The sequence below is a fragment of the Peromyscus californicus genome, unplaced genomic scaffold (assembly GCF_007827085.1).
Source record: "Peromyscus californicus insignis strain IS unplaced genomic scaffold, ASM782708v3 Scaffold_6__1_contigs__length_162567912, whole genome shotgun sequence".
Lineage (NCBI taxonomy): Eukaryota > Metazoa > Chordata > Mammalia > Rodentia > Cricetidae > Peromyscus > Peromyscus californicus.
This window is the reverse complement of record NW_026294584.1, coordinates 31,343,726-31,370,366: the sequence shown is the minus strand read 5'-3', so window position 1 is coordinate 31,370,366 and position 26,641 is coordinate 31,343,726. Positions and strand designations below refer to the sequence as shown.

The window sequence follows — 26,641 nt, the reverse complement described above, 5'->3', positions numbered from 1 at the left end:
CTACCAAACTCCATACAGTTCCTTTTGTCTATGACAATTCCTTCCCCTTAATGCTCTCCTGTCACATTCCTGCCCAATTAAAAGACCCTATAAAAGCCCAAACTCTCTTTCAGCAGTGTTACACTTCCTTCTCTTGGGAACAGCCTGGCAGTTCGTAGCCTGAATCAAGTTTTGCCTTTTGGCCATAGCATAGCTCTGGTGGTCTTATTCTCATAAAGCCACACACATACCTGGATTTTTCTCAACATAAACATCTATGGAAATCCCTTAAAGTCTATTAGCTATCTTTCACTATCCTCTTTAATGGTTGCATAATATCCAATGGTGTTAATATAACTTTATAACTTAATCCACCAATCTATTACCTGCATGTCATCTCTTTATTTTCTTTTCTGGAGAAGGGTAAAGCACCATTAAAAATGGTGAAATATTGTAAATCCTTAACATTGTTCTTATTTACAATAGATACTTTTTAAACTGTATCTTTTTATTTTCAAATTTTTATTTATTTATTTATTTGTTTGTTTGTTTGTTTGTTTGTTTTTGAGACAGGGTTTCTCTGTGTAGCCCTGATTGTCCTATAACTCACTCTAGATCAGGATGGTCTCTAACTCCTGCCTCCGCCTCTCGAGTGCTGGGATTAAAGGTGTGTGCCACCACCGCCTGGCTAACTTTTTAAACTTCTATTGACACATAGCAATTATTATCAGAAGAAAGTCTTTCGTCTTGTTTTTGTCCTTCTAGAGACAGGTCTTGAAACTTGCTTTGTAGACCAGGCTGGCCTTGAACTCAGAGATCTGCCAGCCTCTGCCTCCCAAGGCCTGGGATTAAAGTCATGCACCACCATGCATGTCTGGCTTAGACGACAGCTTTTCAGAGTCAGGTCACTCTTTCCACTGTGGGTTCCAGGGGTCAAAATCAGGTCATCAGGCTTGCACTGCAAGTGCTTTTACTCACTAAGCCATCTAACTGGCCCCTTATTGGTTACTAATTTTAAAGTTTTAAACCTATATTCACGTGTGAAATTAGTATACACCAGTTCTTAAGAACTTTTTTGTTGTGAAGTATTGAAATTATGCTGCTAGCCTGTTAAAATGATTTTAGGAACCATTAAATATTTGAAAAAGATGTATTTTCTAATGTAGCACATTTTCTACATTAGAAAACCATTGTGAATGTTACCAGGAATACAAAGACAATCAATGTAGTATTGCTTGTAATGGTAACTAACTAAAAAAAAAAATCAAAAGACCAAAATCTCTGCAGAAATAAACAAGTATGACTATATAGCTTTAAAAATATATTATGTGTATGCATGTTTGCGTGTCTGTTCATATGAGTGTAGGTGCTCATAGAGACCAAAAGAGGGCATCAGAACCTCTGCAGCAGAAGTTACAGATAGTTGTGACCTATCTGAAGTGGTTGTCGGGAACCAAACTTGGGTCCTCTACAAGAGCAGCTCACCTTCTCAACTGCTGACTCACCTCACTACTCCCACACATGCAGAGCTATGTATGTTTTCCCTTTGGTTACAAATTATCTGTCTAGTCTTACAGTTCTTCCCTTAACTACAAAACTTGTATTACATAATCATGCCAAACAGAAGCAACCAAACATTTCACGTTCTTTCAAACCTTTTTTCTTATACTGTCCCCTTAGTTAATGCAATCCATGTAATTATGACTTAACAGAATCACCAGTCACTGACTATGACAGCTCTAAAGAACAAAAAAAAGGAATGACCTCTTGTGAGTTGTTTTAGAAAATAATACAGAAAGACTTGTAGATTTAAAGCAATTATTTTCTAGGAACCTTATTATTTTATGTTTTTGTTTAAAAAAAAGATTTATTTATTTTATGTATGAGTGCTCTTATTTGCATGTACACCTTTATGCCAGAAGAGGACATCAGATCCCAGTAGAAGATGGTTGTGACCGCCATGTGGTTGCTGGGAATTGAACTCAGGACTTGTCGAAGAGCGGCCAGTGCTCTTAATCACTGAGCCATCTCTCCTGCCCCCATCTTATATTTTTGAAAGCAAGGTTATTCAGTGTAGCTCAGGCTATCTTGGCACTCACTATGTAACAAGCTGTCCTTGAATTAAAGGCAATCCTGATTCAGCCTCATGTAGGCTGGAACAAAAGGTATAAGCCATTACACCTGGTAGTACTGAAAGTGACTTTCTGATAAATGACCACTTCAATTATTTTGCCAGTAAATGCCTATGATTAAAATGATTAATATTATACCATCTCATAAATCTTCCCAGATAAAATTTTATAAATAAAACAAAAAGCAGTGGGATTTTGTGTTTTATAAAACATACCTGATCTTCATAGCCTTCAATTTTTACTGGTGTAAACTGGTCCAAGTTATACTGTGCAAATGCACTAAAAAAGAAAAAGTCCAATTATTTAAAACTATACTAACATTGTTAAAAATCACCTGCCAGTAAATCTATACTGTACATGTTGAGGTTAATAAAAGTGTAATTCTCTTACCAACCTTCTGTTAACTATAGCTAAAATATAGATATAATTGCTTTAGAAAACCAAGTAATGATATGCAGCTTTTAACTTGGCAAAATAAAATATAACCAGTAAATGTAAATGGCCTCTTACTCAAGAACCTGAAAGCAATGATTATCAATATATAATGTACATAAACAATTATTTAAGAAATTAGTAAACAGACTAGGTATTGTGATAATAAAACAGTTCCTATTGCCAAAGGTCTTACAGTTGAATATGAGAGAGAATAGCTAATGAGAATATCTAGCCAAAGCAAAAAGTAGAAAGTAATATTGGAGAATTAGCAATGAATTTTTGAGGAACTACACCGTTAAGGCAAAAGTAAAAACAAACAAACAAACCTAATTTCCTGAATGTGACACTGAGCAATGAAGTAGGCTCGGTCTTTTAGAGAGTGGCTAAGAGTGCTTACTGCACATGCATGAGGACCTGCATTCAGATCTCCAGGAATCACATAAAAGACACAGCACTGTCTGTAATCCCAGTGCTGGGGACAGAAATAGGGTCCACTGGGCAGCAAGCCTAACCAAAAGGGTGAGCTTCAGGTTCAGTGCAACACCCTGTCTCAAAACATAAGGTGGAGAGAAAGAGATGCCATGTCAATCTTGGGCCACACATACACACATGGGCAATTACATTTAAATATACATACATGCATACAGACAAGAAAAAGAGGGACAGGGAGAGGAGAGTGGATAACAGGAAGAAAAGAATGTTTTAATATGAGGGACCAGTAGGAGTAAATGCATAAAAGAGGTCCAGTGTCACAGAAAGGACCAAGCTGTGGCTGGAGTTTTCTCCAGTCCCACCCGGGCCTGTAGCCACTCAGACCCAAGTAAACATTTACTATGTTAAAGTTAAAACCTTCCCTTTTGGAAAAAAAAAGAAAAGAAAAGGGGAAGTGCTGGGGATGCTGTGAATGTGTTGCTCTGATTGATTGATAAATAAAATGATGATTGGCCAGTAGCCAGACAAAAAGTATAGTATAGGTAGGATAAGCAGAGAGGAGAATTCTGGGAACAGGAAGGCTGAGTCAGGAGGCGCTGCTAGCCACAGCCACCAGGAGAATCAAGATGTAAAGATACCGGTAAGCCACGAACCACGTGGCAAGGTATAGATTTATAGAAATGGATTAATTTAAGATGTAAGATCTAGCTAACAAGAGGCTTGAGCCATTAGGCCAAACAGTTTTAATTAATTTATGTTTAATTTATCTCTGTGTGTTTACTTGGGTCTGAGTGGCTACGGGCCCAGGTAGAACTGGAGAAAACTCCAGCTACACCAAGCAGATGCTCACTGGTATTTACTGAGTTGCACTGGAAGATCTTTTGAAATTGTTTATTATGACTATGCTTGTTTGTGACGGCAAAAGTAGGCTTGTCATACTGCATGTATGGAGGTCAGAGGACAACTCTATGGAGCTGGTCCTCTCTTTTCACCTGTACACGGGTTCAGGAGATGAACTTGGGTCAAAGGCTTACGCATATGGGTAGAAAGCACCATTACTCACTGAGCCATCTCACCAAACCCCGGAAGGTCTTGAAGATAGAATAATTTCGAATAATTACTTTGAGAGGCAAAGCATAGTGACAGATATGCCTCTGAATTAGTGTGGCAGTAGTACAAATGACAAATCATGCAGTGAAGTGATTAGAAACTCATAAAACCCGCACAAGAAACCTAGCTACGAAATGGTGAAGAGAAAGACTCAAGGTCTCTTTTGTAAGTTAAGAATAATATACTTATGAGGTAATTATATAACATGAGTATAGGAAAGACTCAAGGTATGAAAAATTATATACAGAACTCCAACTTTGTTCTATTAGTGATACTACTGTATAATATAGGAAATTGTCTCCATTAAAATCGAACGATACTGGCTTTTAAACTTTAAGACTATATATACTGTGAGAGTAATAAATATAAAAACACAAAGTAAAATTAAATCGCCACCTCTTGAAGATCTTAACACAGCATTTTAAAAACTGATGGAAGCAAACACAAAAGTGCACAGACAGGACTGGCTTTTGACTTTCTTAACACGTTAAGTAATTTTCCTAAATAGCCTCAATGTGGTCAAACTGTCAGAATTTGTATATGCAATGCTCACCAAAGGCTCATGTTCCACAGCTGGTGTGGCTACTGTGGGAGGCTCTGAAAGTTTGAGGAAGTGAGGACTAAGCTGGTGGAAGTAGGTCACCAGGTCATGGCTCTGAAGGTTATACTCATCTCCTGGTTCTGGCCTTGCTCTTTGCTTCCTGGTCCTTTGAATGGCCTCAGCTACATGCTCCTCCCACCATGATTTTCTCACCATTATTTACTGCAGCTCTGCAAAACCATGAGCTACACTAAGCCTTTCCCCCCATAAGTTGCTTCTATCAGGTATTTTATCACAGCAATGCAAAATCACTAAGACACTCACCCTTGAATTATTTACTTCAAAGGTATGTTTGTAAATTGAATCACTTAGTTTAGCTGTTTTTTTTTTTAAAATAGAAAGACTTTAAAAAATGAAAAGAGCACTTTAGTAGTAGGTGGACCCAAAGCCTTTTACTGCCTATAGCATCAAACCTCATGTATCTTTAACCTGGAGCAGGAGTAGGAAGAATAGTAAACTTGAAAAACACGAAGTAAATATGTGACAAGGCAAGTTTTATCTAAAACTATTAAAGCAAATAAATGGTACAGTACAGTGCAAAAGGTACTCAATAATGGAGCAATCAGAATATATGGGTTTTCTTCCAATCCTATCATTAGCTAGTATAAACCTCATTTACCTTATAAACCAAGTTTGTACTAGATGACTTCCAAAGACCCTTCCAATATAACTATCCTATTTAGCATTTAAGAACCAGCCAAAAGGCTTCGGGAGATGGCTTGGCAGTTAAAAGCATATACTGAAGTTGCAGTAGCTCCCAGTACCCATGCTGGGCAGCTCACAACTGCCTATAACTACAGTTCCAAGAGATTCAATATTCTCTTCTGTCTTCTGAGTACCAGCACTCACAAGCACATACCCACATGCAAGCATACACACACACATACAATTAAAAATAAAATAACCCCAAATTTTTTTTCAAAATAGAAATGAAAGTGTTCTTCCTTTGGGTTCTGAAGGCCTTTGATATGTCTCTAGTATTCTATTTTATTTCATATGGTCTTATATTGGACATGTCTGAATCCAATGAAAAAAAATTCCCACAAGGCTTACTGATTTCATAATAGTGAAGCCCAGTATTCTTTTGTCTGCTGAATAAATGAGTACTTGGAGGTATTTCATAGTGTTCTAGATGACAGACTCTTTCAGTGAGTCTGATTTTACTTTGAAGCATACTGAAATTTTGGCTTTTAGTAAAGATGTATCAATTCTATCCATTCTAAAAGGAACAATAGTCCTGCTTTCTCCCCCACTTACAGAAAGAGGAAAAAAAGAGGGAAAAAAAAAGACTAGAAAAGATGAAGCCAAGGGTGGAAGAAAGGAACACATGTAGGAAACAGATATGAATGCATCAAAGAAATTCAGTATCAAAAACAATTGAAGAGGAGGAGCCCACGTTTCTGTTATACATTTGCTCTCGAGAACTGGCATGGGAACAAACAGTGTTTTTGTGATACCTCCTAAACTTAGGCTATACAGGCTTTGGACTGCCTTTTTTTTTTTTTTTTAAGATTTATTTATTTATTATGTATACAGTGTTCTGTTTGCATGTATCCCTGCAGGTCAGAAGAGGGATCCAGATCTCATTACAGATGGTTGTGAGCCACCATATGGGTGCTGGGAATTGAACTCAGGACCTCTGGAAGAACAGCCAGTGCTCTTAACCTCTGAGCCATCTCTCTAGCCCACTGCACTGCTTTTTAATAGCAAGTGATAATCATTTTTTTTGAAAGAAAATTCAAGTTGAGATTTGAAAAATGTACACGTTGTGTATGTGTACATAGTATAGATGTGTATGTAGATGTGTGTATATAGATGTGTATGTATGTATGTATGTATGTATGTATGTATGTATATAGATGTGTATGTATGTATGTATGTGAGTGATGCTGGAGGTTAGAAGAAAACCTGAGGTGCTGGTCTTTGCCTTCCACCTCATTTGAAGTAGGTCTCTTCATCACAGCTGAGAACAGCATGCTACCTGGCCTAGAGGTTTCTGGGGATTCCTGTCTCCACTTCCTATTTTTCACCACAGGGGCACTGGGATTACAGGTGTATGCTGCAGCGTTTGGCCTTTATTTGCATTCAAGATTGGAACTCTGAACCTCATGCTTATGTGGCAAATGTTTTATCCACTGAGCTGGTCCACAAGTTGGGACATTCTAAACAACTCAAAGCAAAATAAGTGAAACAATAATGTCAATGTTCTTTTGGTTCAAAAGTCTTTCAGAAGATACTGAATCAGAGTAACTTGAAGGCCAATCAATGATTTAAAGTATATATCTGCATTTCACAGATACCCTCCCCCATGAGTTCCAATGATCTCAAATGAACATTTAGTTTTGAGAAACTATACAAAGAATATGAATGATGTTATGTAGTATGTAATATAGTGGCAAATATACAAAGAGAATTTTATTTCATATTTGTCCCTAACTACCCCTGTGACTTCTCAGTCCAACATATATATGTAAATGTGAATACTTACATAGTTACACAAACTTTACTGCATTTCAGAAACTCTATGTCAAGGATTAGTGCTTCACTATCACCTTTATAGTATCTTTTCTTTCCCAATCATTTTAGTTATGGAAATATAAAATACTTACTGTGCTGCTCCTTCCCTGAGAAGATTATCATTATTAAGCAATAACCGAACATCTGCAAAACAATATTATGTTTTATATATTATTATTTTTCTGTTTGAATATTGCAAGGAGTACAACTTGTTTTATCTAGATATTAACACCTCCATACACACAAGATCAAAATATTCTAACGACCAAACTATCCACAAATGCACACCACAGTATTTAAAAAAAAAAAAAGATTTTGGCTAGGTAATAGAAGAGGAAATTTCTTTTTTTTTTTTTTTTAAAAAAAAAGCCAGTTGCTATAGGCAGATATACAGTATCTCCAAAGAACTAAAGATAAATTGCACCAGAAAATGGTCTGATACGATTTCCAGAAAATCCTTAGCACTATGTTTCTTTTTTTGTTTTTTTTTTTTGTTTTGTTTTGTTTTTCGAGACAGGGTTTCTCTGTGTAGCTTTGCGCCTCTCCTGGAACTCACTTGGTAGCCCAGGCTGGCCTCGAACTCACAGAGATCCGCCTGGCTCTGCCTCCCGAGTGCTTGGATTAATGGCATGCGCCACCACTGCCCGGCAGCACTATGTTTCTTAGTTTGACAACACAATTACACATTTCAAATGAGTGAGGTCTATAGAAAACATAATTAAACGGGCAAGTTTGTGAGCAAGGGGCAGCAACAAGCTTTCTGTCCTTCCAGACTCTTGCAAGGACAGAAAAACACTCCCACTTTCATTTACTTTTGGTAAGTTTCATTTCCTTAAAAATAATACAATAAAGTTCTTAAGAGAAAGAATTAATACATCAAGCCTTAGTGTTACAAATTAAACATATCATGGGTGCTCAAAATGGTTCAGCTGTAAAAGTACTTGCCATGGTAGCCTGACAACCTGAGCTGGATCCTCAGAACCCATGGTGGAAGGAGAAAACCAAGTCATGCAATGTCCTTTGACCTCTACACACACACACACACACACACACACACACACACACACTAATTGTAAGTTTTTAGATATTTTAAAGACTTACCATTAAAAACCTCATTAAATTCTCCAGGAGGGGCATGAATGATGAATTTTGCTGCTATACGTACCTAAGACAGAAATGAAGGCATAAATATCACAGTATACATTCTGCTAAAATAACAGAAAAAACAAATCACTATTACATAAATTCCAAAGTTCTTTAGAGACTACAACATTTCTACACTCAAACACAAGTTTGTTGTTACTATTTTAGTCATTTAATATAATTGCACCATACAAGCTAAATGAAGGTAAAATATCTAACTTAATACAGTTAAGTATTTAAAGCTGTCTACAGATAAGCATTTTCTCACAATTTTACTTCTTTTAAACCAAAGTAAAGAAACTTGAAGAAATCCATATGTGAATAAAGATAAAAGGTAGGTAGGTACACTGATGACAGGTGATTTACTCAAAACTAGGTACAGTGCAGGCAAACATTTCCAAAATACATCATACCTTGAATGCTGAAAAACTTCTGGTCCTAAACACTTAGAATCTTTATTTAGATACACAATTTTATCAGCAAACCTATACAAAGTACTCTTGCATAACAGATGAAAACAACAAACAAAACAAAACAAAAATCTAAGCAAAATATGTGAATGGATACTTCACCAAATAGGATAAGCACAAGACATACACATATATGAAAAAGCATGCTCAGTATTCTTCATCAGAATATGGATAAAGAAATCAGGAAATACTACCCCATGGAAAACAGAAAGGCTAAGACAAAAAGATTGCTGGTGTGGGTTCAAGCCAACTGGAGCTCCTTACAATACTTATAAGAATGTAAAGCTGTACAACCAATATGGAAAACATTTGGCATTTCTAATCGTGTTAGGCAAATACCCTAAAACACAACAATATCATTCCAAATTATTTTACACACACACACACACACACACACACACACACACACACACACACACACACCCTTACATTCACACCAAAACTTGCTCAAAATTGTTCACAAGTGGAAATAATTTACAGCCCAAACATCCACTGGACAAATAAACTGTAGTACATCTGTATAATGTAATTACTTAGCAATAAAAAGGAACTAGGATACATGAAACAACTTGAATTAATTCTAAAGTACTACACTGGATAGAAAAAGAGAAGCTCAAAAGATAGTGATACTCTTTTAAGACTTTATGCATACAACATTCAACCTTAGTACATATGCTCTTTAACCGACACTGGGATTGCACGTCCAATAAGCACCCCCTCCCCCTTTTGGTTTTTCAAGACAGGGTTTCTCTGTGTAGTTTTGGTGCCTGTCCTGGATCTTGCTCTGCAGACCAGGCTGGTCTCGAACTCATGAAGATCGGCCTGGCTCTGCCTCCCGAGTGCTGGGATTAAAGGTGTGTGCCACTGCTACCCGGCTGATAAGCCCATTTTACATTAAAATATTTTTAATTATTTAATTAACCTTATCCAAACTGCACAGCTCGCCTTGCACAGTACACTATAGTGTTCACTGCTCAGCTTAGTATCTCTGTGGTTTATTGGGAGGTAGGGACCAGTCTCAGAAGCACATCATACCTATTCCTAGCCCAGGAAAAGACCTCGATTCACAATCTGAACAAGGGTTTTCACTGAGCACATACTGCCTTTGCACCATCAAAGGTAAAAAACTGTGAACGGTCCCATCACAAGCAGGGTTGTCTCTACGGCAAAGGAGACTGGGTAACAATCGCCAGTTTGGGGATGGGGTGGGGAAGGGAATAATTGGAGAAAAATAAGGAAAAGGAAGAAAATGGAGGCATTTGAGTAGTATCAGATTGTGATGGTGGGTTTATTACTTTCTACACGTTAAAAGTCTTCAAGGAAAAGAGTATACTTTTATTGTTTGCCCATTTTGAAAATAAAATTGTTTCTTCACTTAAGAATATTCCTAAAAGGTAAGCCGGGCAGTGGTGGCGCACGCCTTTAATTCCAGCACTCGGGAGGCAGAGCCAGGTGGATCTCTGTGAGTTCGAGGCCAGCCTGGGCTACCAAGTGAGTTCCAGGAAAAGGCGCAAAGCTACACAGAGAAACCCTGTCTCGAAAAACCAAAAAAAAAAAAAAAAAAAAAAAAAAAAAAATATTCCTAAAAGGCACATTATATAAGCAGAATGTATCTGTGAAATTTCCTTCTAAATATTTATATGCATCCATCAGTACTGCTATCAGTTTTGGTCAGCGAAACTTTGTTTTTGTTTTTTTTTGTGTTTTGTTTTTGCTGTGGGTGACTGTAACTGCAGAGATTCATAAATGTCCAAAGAGCTGAGAGTTACTATTGGATGCACTGCTCTAAATGGAACATCTGCATCACTCCCTCTAGGCTCAGAGAATAGTGAAGAAGGGACAGAAAGATATAAGAGCCAGAGGTGGAGTGTTGTAGACCACTGTCCTCCAGGCATGCTTGGTCACTCTACTCTTGAAATCTCAAGTAGCTGTGTTACCTGTCAAGAGCTACATAAACTTGGGTACACAAACATTCTTTCATAGATGGAGAGAAGCTAATAAGGCCCCAGCCCTCCCTGAGTATCTGTGGGCTCTTAATGGTTGCTGAGGGAGGAAGAGGCATTGTCTTCAATGATGCAGCCACCAATCAACAGTCCAAGCTCCTGTAAACTGCCTCTCCCTCACCCATGACCACGCAAGCAAAGGGATCCTTGGAAGGCAGTGAAGTGAGGTTTATATGCAGGCCAGGCAAGAGAAGCATGCTCTAAGTGGGAGAAGCAGCTACGAAAAGCCTCTTGTAAGTTCGAGATTCAAGGATGGATGGTACTAGACAAGGTAGAAATTAGTTGATTACTGGTAGAGCTACTCAGCCCTGTGGAACCCAATTAATTAAAATAACAGGGACAAGGTCTATCCCCAGGAAGCTGAATGAGGAGGTAATGATCACTTTTATCTCTCTCTCTCTGTGTCTCTCTCACTCACTCACTCTTCTCACCCTCCAGTTCTAGGCAGACAAATTTGGACAAAAAGGTGCAGCCTTGGTGTAGGAAGGGATTGTTTTCCCTGATACCTTTTAGGGGCACACAATTCAGCACCTCCTCCTCATGCTAGAATTATTATCTCCAGATGCCTCTAGATGGCATACAAATGCTTTTATGTCCTTGACCTAAATCCTGCCAAATTCAGCAATTGGTAGGTTACCATAGACAACACACCTTCACCTGCAACCACTCCTTTACTTATTAAAAAATATACATATATACAAATTTTCTTTATATACTGAGATACAATGCACATAATCGAATGCACAGTTCAATGACTTCATGAATGTGCATACAGTCAAGCAGACAACAGAATTCTATCACTGTATAAACTTCCCTTATATCTCTATCCGACACTACAGACACACAGACAGACAGACAGAGAGAGTGCAAGGGAGAGAGAGAGAGAGAGAGAGAGAGAGAGAGAGAGAGAGAGAGAGAGAGAGAGAGAGAGAGAGCGCTTAGTCTGAGTTATAGGACAAAAAAAAAAATGGTGCTGAGTCTTATCTTTTCTGCTTATCTGAGACCCAGCTGAAGTGTCTTCTACCACAGCATCCCCTTTCTTTCTCTTTTTTTTTTTTGAGACAGGGTTTCTCTGTGTAGTTTTGGTGCCCGTCCTGGAACTCGCTCTGTAGACCAGACTGGCCTCGAACTCACAGAGATACGCCTGCCTCTGCCTCCCACATGCTCGGATTAAAGGCATGCGGCATTGCCGCCCAGCCTCACAGCACCCCCTTTCTAAGCAGCAATGCCTACATCCTTCTCTGCTCTATCCCTGTGCCTTGTTCATTCCTCTTGGCCCTGTACTCACAACCGTTTCAAGGACTGTTTTCTCTGGGAACTCTTGTTCAGTGCAGACCACTACGTGGGGCATCTTTTATCTTCAACTTCTATTATCATGCTGAGTTCAGTAAATAGTCCATAAATACTGCCTGGTTAGATGGATTATGTTTCAAAACAATTAACTGAACCTAACATTTCTTGAACACTCAAAAATTATAATGGTGAATTCCCAAGGTTTCAGCTTAGCAACACCTAAGGAACGCCAGTTACTCTGTTTGCTGGGGTCTTCTAAAGAAACAAAACTAACAGGACACAGATAGATACAAATGTATTATGGGAATTGGTTCTTGTGGTTATGGAAGCTTGAAAGTCTCATTCTTTCTAACTGGGAATAAAGCGAACCAGACTTTGGGGAGAGATTTTACTTCATGGTAAAACCCATTATTTGTATGTTGTGGTGGTTTAAAATAAAGCATGTCCCCCATATGATCATATATTTGAATACTTGATCCCTATCTGGTGGCACCATGAGGAGGTGAGACATTGCTATATGAAGTATGTCACAGGCTTTGGAACATATAACCTTACCCTGCTCCCTTTGTGATAAGCCAGCTTCCCGCTCCTGCTGCCCTGCCATGATGGAACCCATAAGCCAGAAGAAACCTTTTCTTCCTTAAGTTTCCTCTGATCATCACAGCAGCAGCAAAGTAACAAATACACCTGTTAAGCTAAAAATGAAGGAAGGGGGAGAAAAGGCAAGGGCAATGGCTCTAATTACTGTGCTGTGCTTGCTGAGCCTCTAACTGCATCTATTATGATTATGTCAACTGTTTAACCTCCCCCCTCCCCAGGTGAAGAGCTGTCAGAAAGCATTAAAATGAAAGTCTTAGACATGACCACAGCTAACAAGTGAAAACTGCATGTTAAAAATAATCAAATATTTATTTTGTAAGCTTAAGACTTGAAGTAGTTTTTAACATTCTTAATGACACATGCTACATACAGAGCTGTCAAAATTAAAATACTAATACCAAGTAGTATACATTTTACTGATACAAATTAGTAGTTAAGCTTTGATATGTTTGGATGTTTCTAAAAAAAAGGTATATACCTCTTAGAATTTGGCAGTTTTATTTTTAGTTTATACTGTGAAAGCAAAGGTGATTTATATTTTTTTTGTTTTATGGACTTATTTTCCTCCTTTATTGTACTATGCAGCCGAAAGAGCCTTCCTTCTCTTTTATCCAAACTGAATGGTAGGCCTAAAGCAGTTAACACTAAGGACCGGAAGGCCAAGGGAGAAGACTGAGAGTCTCAAATTCTACATGGATTATACCAACTATGCCTGAAATATTTAAATCTGGACTTTGAAATTTCACAAGAACTTTACCTTTGGATTTCTCATATGCTAAAGTAACAAAAATGTGTCTGTTAACAATGAAAGAACATACCATCTTCCTAAGATACTATGGTAGTTCAGACATGCAAGCTAAATATCCATACCCATAAAATAAAAAACAAAAAAGTTTACTGTACCAGTGACATAGCTCAGCAGGTAAAGGCCCTTGCTGCCCAATAGTGACTGTTTCTGTTTTGGGAGTAAGCAAGAGCTCTGATTCTATCTGAGGTCCATTCCATATTAGAGTATTAATGTCTAGTAGTATAAATGCAGACCAAAATGCATGGCTAAAGAGGTCTGATGCCCTAGTGGAAACTTACACTACTGTATAGCTAAAATGAGATGACCCCAAACTGCCTTCAAAATATTTATGTTTATACCCAGAGACAAACAGCTCTCAATCCTTAATCAAAGAAGGCTTACTTTGCAGTAAATGGAACAAACGTAGAACCCCATGCCTGCACAGATGCTGAGAATAAAGGATGGTTGTTGAGGGGGGACAGGACATAATGTAAGAGCTGGAAGAGAGGGAGACGGGCTTGGAATGCTGTCTTCAAAGTACAATCCAGCCTTGACAATCATGAACTCACAGCAGCTGTGCCTACTGGCGAAAACTGCCCAACAACCCGCTTTGGATGGGGAAAGGGATCATGGTCCCTACCTCTTTCTACTGAACAGCTGCAAATGGATTCTGGAAGAGGAGAGACATACTACCCAATTGTGTACCCACAGGTGAGTGTACCAGGCTCTAACAGAAAGTCCCAAACCCAAGGTCATACAGATGGCTCTAGTTAAACTCTGTAGGACATGAGACACAACAAAGCAGCCACAGATATAGGAAATGATATCTGTAAGGAGGAAGAGGAGTTGGCAGGGGCGGGAGGGAAATAAAAACAAGTTTGGAGAAGAAAAAACAGAATGCAATATATACATGTATGAAATTGCATGTAACAAAATTTATTTATAGAAGCAACTACCCCCAAAATTGCTAAGTTTCCAAGCCCTCTTCTAAAATCCTCAAAATCTACCACAGATTTACATAAATACAAAGAAAACCAGAGGAAGATTTTTGCCTGTGCACTGCCTTGTCTGGATACTTTGGTGCTTGGTAAACAGCAAACCCTTTGATATTTGTTGAATAGTAACACACAAGATACAAGTTACCTCTGTTCCATACTTGGCCTTCAGTAGTCACTTTGTGTTGAAGAAAATCTAGTACTAATGACCTCTCATTTATTCAGAATGGCCAGATGTTATGGCGTGACTATGAAATGCTCCCCACAGGCTCATGTTCTAGGACCTGTTTGCCCTCTGTGGTGCTCTGGAGAAGTGACTGGATCCTCTTCCTCAAGATTAATCAGTGGACTAGTCCCCTGATGGAAATAGGGTTTACTGGGAGGTAGGGGCCTAGCTGGAAGATTATCTACAGAGTGTACATGGGGGCTGTATTTTGCCTCTAGCATTTCCTTTTCTCTGCTTCCTGGCTGCAGAGAGGGAAATGAGAGCCTCTGCCACACCACAGAATTTCTAGCAAACTCTGTCACTCCTGCTGGGACGGACTACTTGGTGCTGCAGCTGTCAGTCACCCATGCTCCCTCCCATAAGCACCATCATAAACACAGACACACCAAGCTACACTGGAGTTCAACTGTTTCGTTGCTTCATTACTTGTGTCCTGTCTGGATTGAACAGACATTTGTTTACACCCTTGTATTACAAGAAAAGTCATAAAACAACACGTGTTAGTAGAGTATTAGTGTTTTTTAACATTTATTTACGTCCGTGTGTGTGTGTGTGTGTGTGTGTGTGTGTGTGTGTGTGTGTGTGTGTGTGTATGCACATATCACAAAGCATACGTGGAGGCAAAGAACAGCTTTCAGGAGTGTGTTCTTTCCTTTCACTCTGTAAATTCTCTATAAGCACACGTTAGGAGAGTCGCCATGGCCCTAGTCCTAGGATCAGTATTCTTAAAAACTACTCTCTAATGCAGACATTTCCACACTACATGTTACTTTCTTTGCACCTTCCAGTGTTACGAGGATGGTTTATGTCTATGCACTTTGGTCGTTTGCACTGCATTCATTTCTATCCACCAACACTCCTTCCCATCCTGCCAGTCAGACTCTGTTCAAACACCAAGTGACAGAACACAAGGATAAAAATGAGAATCTGATTCAATTCAATGGTACCCATGTGCAGTTGGCTTTTTATCAAAATCAACACAAATTCTAGAGATGCTTTTTTTAAACTCCCATAAACCTAAATTTAAGTAATTTATTAAATTTATTTTTGATGCTGACAATAAAACTCAAAGCCTCAAGAATTTGTTATTGAGTTCCTAGAGCATAAACCTCAATTTTTAAAAAGTAAAACATAAGATGAGGTATTTTTCAACTTTTATAAAAACCTGACCATTAGATAAAATAATGTATTTTTCATAATGCTTTTACTATTGTTTTTGTTGTTGCTTTCTAGGACAGGGTTTCTCTGTGTAGCCTTGGCTGTCCTGGAACTTGCTCTGTAGACCAGGCTGGTCTTGAACTCAGAGATCTACCTGTCTCTGCCTCCCGAATGCTGGGATTAAAGATGTGTGCCACCACAGTCTGGCTGTTTTTTTTTTATTCTTCATTTATTCAAAATGAAAGGCTGTTCATGGAACTGCTTTCCAACAGAATATCATCTTCCCATGAGGATTCTGGAACAAAAGGAATCTCTAGGTAGGCAGTGTTATTAGTTTCCGCTGAACTTTATCATTTCTATAGGACAGTTCTCAAATCTTTCTCCTGTAGAATCTCAAGACCAAGATCTATTTTCCAAACAATTACCTATTAGAAATTAGCCATCCAAGTGCCTCAAAGACGCCTTGAACAAGATCTTGCACCTAAACACACTTATTCTGTTCTTGAACAAATTACTAGCACAGTATTTCATTCTGTCCCCCTCCCAGAGTCAATCAACAGATGTCTCTTGTTCAAATCCAATCCCCCTTTCTCTGACTCCATTCCAGTGAGATCTGACCATTCTGTTTCTAGGCTGTTAAGCTGTTCTGCTTCTAGTTTCATCCTTCTTAAAAATTAGTTTGTCATCTTGCCAGTAGACTAATATTTTTCATTCAATACATATTCATTTCCCCCTACTTTAAAAATCATTGAATGGCTCCCCTTTAACAAGTAGAATCAAGTTCTTAGGGTAAATAATATGCAAGGTTCATTCTTCCAAGATGGCAAATTTGACACAGACTTTTAAAATAAGACCTATGTGTTCCTGTAAACATACATTTTCTACTTTTTAATACTTTCTTCTTTTACACTTGCTCAAAATTTATTTTAATTACTTACTTATTTTTGTCAGCTAACTGTAGCCGTTTTGATGAGGACTCCATTTCCTCCTAAAGATAGGAAGCGATGCATGTAGGCTTGTGAACACATAAACATATAACAGCTAGGTAGGGAAAAACGGAACAGCACACCAGGTGGGGGCCACACAAAGGTGGAAGCAGGGGCTGTGGGAGTAAGCTGATGCCTGGTTCTGGAGGGCGAACTGCCTTGTTCAAGTAATTGGGATGTTTGGTGGGTAACTGAACCTATCAACTCAGATACACAGGAAGTGTGCTTGTTCACTGTGATGAAGGTAGAGGCTTGGCTCAGACTTCTGTAAGGGCAGGGTGGGGAGAACTCGTTTAGGTTGTTCATGACACAAATGGTAGAAAAACTCAATTTTAGGCCGTCATGCATTTTGCTACTTTGTAAGAATTAGAGTTGTTTCCCACAACTCTCTAAAAGTTGTCTATGCTTTATCAAGAGCTACAAGGAAAATAATAAAAAAACTTTTCTGAAGTTCAAGCCATTTAAATGGCATATTACCAAATGATTATCAATGTATGTTTATTATGGACTAATTCATTTTAATGAGCACAGTTAAGGGGAGTAACGTGGTTTTTAATTTTCCTTAATAATAACTGGGATTATATACAGTAAAGTGCCTGGAATATGCAGATTCAATTATTTCTTTTCTTTCTTTCTTCTTCCTTTTTTTTTTTTTGGGTTTTTCGAGACAGGGTTTCTCTGTGTAGCCATGGCTGTCCTGGAACTCAGAGATCCACCTGACTCTACCTCCCCAGTGCTGCTCAGAGCTAATTCAATTGTTTCTTGCTACAGCCCTGGGCACTGCTCTTTCTTAAGTCTCTTTACATCTGCTATGAGCACTCTGCTGGTTACAGAACACAATTTCAATGACAACACTTCACCTTTTCTGTTTCTCTCTTATCCTTCAAAGCAAATGTAGGTTAAACATTTCTAATCCAAAAGCCCCAAATTTAAATGTTCTAAAACAGTATTTTTTTTGAGTACTGAAACAACACTCACAATGAAAATTTCACACCATAAAATTTTATTGCATACACAAAGTTGTTAAAAATATTGTCTAACAGAGCTGGAGAGATGGTTAAGCAGTTAAGAGTATGTAATTGCTCTTGCAGCAGACCTAGGGTTCAGTTCCCAGTACCCACATCAGGTGGCTTACTGCCTGTAACTCCAGTTCCAGGGGGTCTGACACCCTCTGACCTCCAAGGGCACTTGCATATACATGGTGCATATGAACTCACACAGGCGCACACACATATACATAGTAAGTATTTTTAAAATATGTATTGTATAAGTGGCTGGAGAGAGAGCAGTATGTAAAAATGACTGCTGCAGAAGCACAAGGATATGGGTTCCATCTCTAAGACTCCTATGAAAAACCAGGCTTTAAGGATGCTTATCAGTAAATGCAGCGCTGGGAAGGCAGAGACAGAGCTTCTGGGAATCCCTGGGCAGCAAGCATAACCCGAGTTTCAGTGAGAAACACTGCCTAAAAACAAGCTTGATGGCTCCTAAGGAAGGAATGACACCCAAGACTTATTTCTGGTGTGCACGTGTGCGCACACACATACCATCACACCAAATCAACACACCCATGTATGTAGAAAATTACTTTCAAGCTATGTGGACAAGGTACAACAAAACAAATGCCTTTCCTAATTAGAACTGGATCTGTACATGAAGATATCTCATTATCTATGTATAAATACTCCAAAATCCAAGAAACCGAAATCTAAACTCCTCTGGTCCTAAGCATTTTGGGTAAGGGACAACGAACCTGTATTTGGTGAATAAATGAATGTGGAGATAGCTCTCAAAAATTATTATCATGGATTTCCAACAGAAACACTGTGAACTAAAATATGCAATAAAAGCCATTATCAGAGAAGCTTCCTCCTGCAGCAGATGGGAACAAATATAGAGACCCACAGTCAGACATTACCCAGAGAAAGACCTTAAAACAGCCCTAAATGTCTCCATCAAACCCCTCCCCTCAGAGCTCAAGGAACCCTGACGAAGAGGAGGTAGAAAAGAGTGTACCAGCCAGACAGAATGGAGAACACCAAGAAAACAAGGCCCTCTCAATCAACATGATCAAAATTCATACGAACTCAGAGACTGAAGAGCCTACACGGATCTGCACCAGGTCCTTTGCATACATACTATGACGGCTTCCACTTCACTGTTTTTAATGGGATTCCTGAGGGCGCAAAGGAGTGGATCTGTTTCTTGTGCCTTCTCTTGGACCCTTTTCCTCTGTGTTAGTTTTCGTTGTTTTATTTTATTATTATTCCTTGGAAACCTGTTTGTTTACTAATGAGAGACAGAAAGGGAGGGAATCCAGATGGGAGAGGAGGTAGGAAGGAACTGGGGAGGAATAGAGGAAGGGGAAACTGGAAATCAGGATATATTATGTGAGAAAAAAAAATCTATTTTCAAAAAAAAAAATCCAACAAAAAAGTCCTTAGCCATTAAATTAATAGTTAAATAAAAACAAAAATCATATATCTAACTTTCAAAATGCACTTTGTGAAACTGAGGACCCAGGCTTGAGATATGTAAGTTTAAGGCCATGGTTAAGAGCACCTGCTGCTTTAGACTTGAGTTCAATTCCCAGCACTTACATGGTGACTCACAACACATAACTCCAGTACCTGGGATCTGAAGCCCTCTTCTAACCTCCTGAGCATCAGGCACACACTTGGTGTCCATATATACATTAAGGCAAAACATTCACATACACAAATTAAATCTAAAAAAAAAAACCTAAATAAATCAATAAATAAAACATAAACATTAAATTTGTGAAATTTTTTGTTTTTTATCTATGAGAACCTCACAGAACCTGTTATGAGTGGTCCCAAGAAAGTAAGACCCCATTTTCTTTGGTAAGCATGAATCTCTTGTGATAAGTATGGCTTTAGGCCACTGAGCCAACTTTAAATCAAAGTATGAATTTTAAGTATGAACCACAGGTCAAATTCTGTTATCATGCTTTTAATCTTAAAAAAATTTTTCATTCTGCTATTTTTGGACCTGTGATTTTACACTGAAAAGCAAGATTCTATTCTTTATGGGAAAAAAAGGCTCCCAAATGCCCTGAAATATACTATAAATTTTTCTTATTGTGTGAAGTGTAAAAAATTCCATTTATACTATAGCTGATATGAAATTCCTGCTTGGAATAGAAATTAGTTTTTCAGAATTCATCCATAGAGTGAAATGATGAATGAATAATTTCCAAAATAGCTTACTGGTTAAAACTAGTTTTTGTTAAGACATTATTAATTTTACATTATGAGAAGATACAGCAGCTCATGTTATTTGTATAAACACAAGATTTGTGAAGCCAGCTACAATTGTAGGATGGGAAAATGTTTTTAGTTGCTTATATATAAATTATACTTAGCATTTGAACCTCAGACACCTGTACCTCAAAAAACACCAGGAATTTCACTGGACTTCAATCCTTAAAAGCCAGTGGCAAAATTTAGGAATGAAAATTTAGACAGCTGGATTTCTGTAGAAAAGTCTGGCACTATATGCTTTTATGCTTCACAATACAGGTTTTCTCTCAATTCTGTGAATGTATGGATTATTCATCCAATCATCCACTGAACCATCTACTAATCACATGCAGTGTACTGACAGATGCTAAGATGACATTATTTCTGTACTTAGGGATTCCAATAGAAAAGGAAAGAAAGGAAAATGAAATACTGAACAAAATTGTACTTAATACCAATGATGTGCAACTGAGTTCAAGGGAGATTAGTGTTTTGCCTGCCACATGTATCTGTGTGAGGGTGTCGGTTATCCTGGAACTACAGATAGTTGTGAGCTGCCTTGTGGGTGTTGAGAATTGAACATGGGTCCTCTGGTACAGCAGTCAGTGCTCTTAACCAGCAGCAGCATCAATCATCCAAGAGTAATAAAAAGTCACAGGCTGGTCCCAGACCACTGCATGATCCTCAGATTTCTGTTATATTCATATTTACAACTATGTCCTCAAAGTTCAGAGTGAACTAAAGCCAAGAGACAAACTTACTCAAGGTGTTAGAAAGGGACCAGAGCACCATTAGACAGTACACATGAGGAGTGTCACCATTACTCTGAGTAATGAATACATAAGTAATAATAATAAAAATAAATGAGTAATAAGTGAGAAAGGAATACAAGACCTCTAGGTAGTCCAGGATGACTTCAAATTCCCAGTGCTGGGGTTAGAGAGATGTATCACCACACCAAGCATTAGGCACTGGTATTTTGAGAGAATATAGAAGATTAATCTAGGAACTACAAAAAAGGGAAAGAGCAGCTAAGGCACAATTTCTAGCTCTCTTTTAACTTTAATTTCTTTCCTAACTGTTGTTACTGACCTAACTGTACAGTTTGAAAAGTGAAATTTTGTTGCAAATTGATAATCTTGTCAACCCAGAAATTGTAAACTAAATACTAACAAAATTATTTTTTACAAACAAGAAATAAATTGTGTAAGGCATTTTTGATCATGATCACAGAGGTGACAAAATTTTAGTCTAAGGTACAGGGCAAGCAGAAAAAAATTAGCAAAACAAACCCCTGCAATATAGGACCCAAGTGACTGTAGCAATGGGAAAAGAGAAGTAAAGAACTGGAGAAGGCTGGAGATGTAGCTTAGTTGGTAGAATGCTTGACCAGCATACATAAGTGCTGCCATCACCCCCAGCAGTAAACCCAGCAGGGTACAGTGCATGCTTGCAAGCCCAGCACTGAGGAGGAAGTAGGAGGAGCAGAAGTTCAAGGTCGTCCTCATTCTCACACACACTTCCGGGCTACCCAAAGCTCAGTACCAAAAGTTGAAGCCACAGAGTGGACTACTGGAATCACTGGGGAAGATGGAGGTCCAGAAGGAAAACACTCAACAATTACTTCTTCCTTCAGCAGAGTTGGGGGATGGACCTCTTTATTTGAGCTCTATATCACAATTTCATATTCATGAAAGTGCTTTACTATACAATACAAAAATGACCCAAGAAAGAAAAACATAAGAATTCTTTTTGGTTTGGCGTTTTCTATAACCATGTAAAATATAGAGGGTCACACTACAACAGACTTTAAGGGACTTCACTGTTTCTTCAGCTAACTTTGCTTCCTATTGATACTGTGGCCAAAAGAAATAAGGTCATTAAAATCACAGTATAATCAAGAAAGCAACGGTACATGATTTTAAAAGGAAACATAATGTCCTAGATACTTTTCCCTTTAGTTTGTTTGTTGAGACACGGTCTCGCTGTGCAACCCTGACTGCCCTGAACTCAGATGACCAGGCTACACTGAAACCTGGGGTACTCCTGTTCCTCCTGCCTAGCCTCCAGGGTGCTGGGATTACAGGCATACACCACAAGGAGCTAATCTCTTTTTGTTGTTGCTTTTTGTAGGCTGGACTCAGAACTATAGATCCTCCAGCCTGGGCCTCCTCAGTACTTAGTTTACAAATCTGTTCTACCACACCCAGCTTTGATTAATTTCTAAAATGCCTCCTCTCATGGGGCCAATAAAAAACTACACAGCAGTAGCATAAAATGTTCACATGTTAAATAAAAATAAGCTTCCATTAAAAGATGAAAACCCAAGTTTACCAGTTAGCCTTTTCACTAAGTATTAACACAAATTTAGAACCTGACACTACAAAGAACCATTGCTTCCTTTAAAAACAACAACAACAACAACAACAACAACAAAAACCTGTCACCAAATTAAAAACCAAGATATAAACCCAGGACAGTCCTACAACCAACTTCTAGGGAACATAATGCCCTTAAAAATGCAAGTAAACCTTGGATTCTGACAAACTCAGGTTTAAATTTCACCTCTGCTACTTCCCTCCTACATAAGCTACATAAGGCTTTTAAAACCTTAACTAACTTACAGGTAAATGGTAATAATGAAACTACCTTCCTCAAATTTAAGTTAAAAAAAGAAAACGCACTATAGTTGTCCTATGTGGTAGGCACATATAAAGTACAGTATTACATACATCATAGCACCTCCACTTCTTTAGGACCTGCAACCTCTGAGCCAGCTCTCCAGCCCCTGAGAATTCTAATTTTAAACTTAGCATCATTTTTGTGACCTGAGCAAGAATATTCTGTAGTAATTCACACACTGTTAATTTATAACAGTATTTTCTAATTTAAGAAAACAATGGGCAAACTTTTAAATTAAATTTAAATAACCAGTAATTTGGAAATTTAACATTCTTGAAAACTTGAATTACCCAGAAGACTTTTACTACTTTAGGAGGAGGATGTTTCATGGGGATCAGATAGAGAGGATTTAAAGGTGATAGATATTTTAAGACCAATACTTAAATCATGCTTCTTTGTTGTTTCCTTGCTTGTGATTTTTAGGAGTAAGTTTTAAATACTTTTCATACTTTAGGAGTTTCTGTTCTAGGTTGCAGGTCCTAAAGAAGTGCAGGTGCTATGATGTATATACTAGTAGATGAATTTACACAGTATTCTGTGAAACTTAGTGCCCTGTGTGTCAAGAATAAGGAATCTTATCATTTCTTTTTGAAAATTTCAGGACTTTCCAACATGGCAGGTCTACATTAACTCCCACACTAAGTATTCTCTCCTCAGCTATCTTTCTAGCCAACTGAGTTACTACTAATAATCATACAAAAGTAAACAAAACATGAAAAATCCTTTTAAAAAAACTGTAACATTTAATTTTGCATGCAGTGCATTGTTATATTTTCAATCGCCAACTTAAAACTATTCAATGATACACACAGAAACTTTTAGGGACTTAAGGTCTAGTTCTGTGGATTAAGGCAAATGATGTTGATTTTGTTAATTTATCATCACTTTCACCAGAGAGCACAAAAGAAAGACATTTCCAAAAACAAAGATGAAGCTGACTTCTGAACAATCCTAACAACACAGTATAAAAATAGAGGGTCCCAACCGAAAATATTCTTAAGAGTTTCTTTAACACCCAGCTAGAACTGAGTATATTTTCCACATGGGCGCACTGGTCTGGAATTTAAAAACCAGGCACTCAGAGCGGACATTTCCAAAGTGCACCACACTCATATGTCAGTCAAGTTTGAAAAACGTCACCGTCTTTTCCAGGAAATGTTCAAAATTAAGAGTTCCCCTCACACTGCTCGCCCCGAGGTATGAGGTCTCCACCGGCGCCAAAGAAAACCGGCAAAAGTCTTAGTTCAATGATCAGATTTCGGATCACAAAATGTGAGAACCTGAGTGGTGCATCTGGTCCCATTGCTGTCACAGCATTTAACACACAGTAAAAGGAGTTGCACTCGCTCTCCCTCTACAGAGTTGGTCCTATCAGGAAGATGGGATGTCACCAAATCTGCCCCAAGGGGAGCAGCAGCCAAGTTGAGCAGAAAACAACTATGGGGGGGGGGAGGTGTCTTTGTGAACAACAACACTGCCTTCCGGGGTACATGAGAGCAGCAATTAAAAAAAAAGATAATAATGAGAAAAATTAATAAAAGAAAAAGACGGCGCGGGGGGGGGGGGCGCAAAGGGGCGGGATGTGGAGACTGCGACCTCCAGAGGGAAGGAAACACCCTGAAGAACCAGGAAGCACTTCGCGTCGGGGAGGAGAAACTGCAGGAAAAAGTGAGGGTCGGCTAAGCGGCTTCCCCCTCCCTCCCGCCCTCCTGCCCGCCCGCCCGCCCGCCCCACGGTGACAGCCCCAGGCCAGGCGGCGCCGCACGGCCCTCGACCGTCCCCGAGCCCGGACCCCCAAGCCCGGGGCCCGCCGCATCCGCCCCGCCCCCGCCCGCGGCCGCCGGGCTCCGCTTCCTATTTTCGGAGCACACACCCTACAAGGAGCGGAGCGGAGCGGAGCGGCCGGGCCTGGCTCACCCGGCGCGGCACCCCGCTCGCTCGGGGAGCCGAGGCGTGCGGCCCACCACCAGAGCACGCCCGGGGAACAGGCTCCGGCCCGCAGGCCGCGCCACCCGCTTCCGGCCGCCCTGCTCCTCACCGCCGCGGCGCCTACCTTCTCCTCATCGGACAGCTGCTCCTCCAGATCCGCCATCTTCCTTCTGGCGACAAACTGTGGCGCTGGTGGCGGCGGCGGCCACCTGACTTCCCCCTTGCCGTGCGGTCTTCCGCGCCGCGCGCCCCCGCCAAGGGAGGGGCCCGCCGCCCAGGCCGCCGCGCACGCGCCCCGCAGCCCCGCCTCCCGGATTCAGGCCACTGCGCACACGCCCGGGAAGCTCCGCCTCCCTTCCGCCCCCCCCCCCCATCCCGCCCCCCAGCCTAGGCCGCCGCCGCCGCCGCGCACGCGCCCCGGAGCTCCGCCTCCCTGTCCCGAGCGCAGGCCTGAGACCCGCTGTGCGCGTGCGCGCCGCCTCCGAAGCCGGATTGCTATGGTAGCTGCTGCTTCTCTCCTGCTCTGGTGCGGTTCTGGTTCTCGTACCCAGGGATGACCATATGGACCCCGTTGGCGACGAGTACATTCTGAGCCCATGACTTTGTTCCCAACAAATCCTGAACGCTGCCAGCGAAATTGTGAAAAAGCTGTACCAGTTAAACATGTTTAAATATTAGGGGAAAAAAAACCCTGTTAATTAAAAATAGGCATACACAATCCAGTCCATAATTGGAAAATTACTCTTGATATTTTCATGTATTCGTCCAACAAATATTTATTGGTCTTTTATGGTAGGAAGACCTATGTGCTAGTTCTTAGGAATAAACAATGTAAGAAAATAAACAAAAACCCACCGAGAAGCTACTCTTAAGCTTACTTATATTAATTAAGCATTGAGTTAGGGCAGGCATTGTACTTTTGGAAGAAAATAAAATGTTGTTATCTTGGATCTCTATCCTCATGAACTGCCTGGCTAGAATGCATACAGGCCACCCAGTAAATTTTTCAATTGCGTACAATCAATTTTTAAGGTAAATGTCCCATGAAGGATTTGAGACATACTAAAAACATTACTCATTCTTTTCAATTTTTACTGGATGTCTCTTCCTTTTATTTGCCAAATCTGGCAACTCTACAACTAAAGCTTCAAGTTTACAAGAAAGTAAAGATGCAGTCAAAGCTGGCACAGGAAGAAGACTGAAGTCTTTCTAAAATTTAGTTGTCAGTTCAGATGGCCTGGGTGAGGCCAGAGAATCTGTATTTCTTACATGCTTCCAGGTAGGAGGAGTGCCACTTGCCAGAAAACTACACTTGGTTTAGCAAGGACTTGGAGTTTAGCTGGGAGTTAAGACTTTAATAATTAGAAAGTGAGAAGCCAATGGAAGCATTTGAACAGTGTCATGACATGAACAGAAATGTATTCAGCGGCATCCGTCCACAGCAGTGTGTAAATGACAGGGGAGAGCACTCTAAAGAGTTCAAATAGCTGTTTGGGTCCCAGAACATATCATTAAGTGACTTACTGAAGTGTTCATGTGCAGAGAACAGGAAGAGGAAGTAAGCTGACACGTTCAGGAAACAGCAAGTGTCCTGTTGAAGATAAACCTGTGGAGACAGCATGAAAGTGAGGTGCAGTGTCTGGCCAAGGACCGCACGAGCTACAAATCAATATCAATTTCCTCTTTTATAGTTTCTAAGTCCTTGCTTCACTTACCACTCCCTGCAATTGTATGTGCTTAAGTATCACTGTCCCTCCAAACCAAGGTTCAATAATTTATCCAATGCTGCATAGCTCCTACATGACTGAAATCTAGACATTTTATTCAATATCCCATATTATTTCCCCTGTAACATCTTTCTCCCTAACGTCTCAACACTTTCCACAGAATAACATTTAAT

General features: G+C 39.6%; 1 protein-coding gene across 1 annotated transcript in view; it reads right to left on the bottom strand.

The window, feature by feature from the left end:
- The window catches only part of Capza2 (capping actin protein of muscle Z-line subunit alpha 2), a 42,665-nt gene extending 17,624 nt beyond the window's left edge, over window positions 1–25,041 (bottom strand). The window contains exons 1-4 of the mRNA XM_052720460.1: window positions 24,866–25,041; window positions 8,308–8,371; window positions 7,299–7,350; window positions 2,327–2,390 (exon numbers count right to left, since the gene is read on the bottom strand). Coding sequence (XP_052576420.1) covers window positions 2,327–2,390; window positions 7,299–7,350; window positions 8,308–8,371; window positions 24,866–24,904 — 219 coding nt within the window. The 5' untranslated portion in view covers window positions 24,905–25,041. The remainder of the gene's footprint in view (window positions 1–2,326; window positions 2,391–7,298; window positions 7,351–8,307; window positions 8,372–24,865) is intronic.
- Between the last annotated feature and the right edge of the window lie 1,600 nt (window positions 25,042–26,641).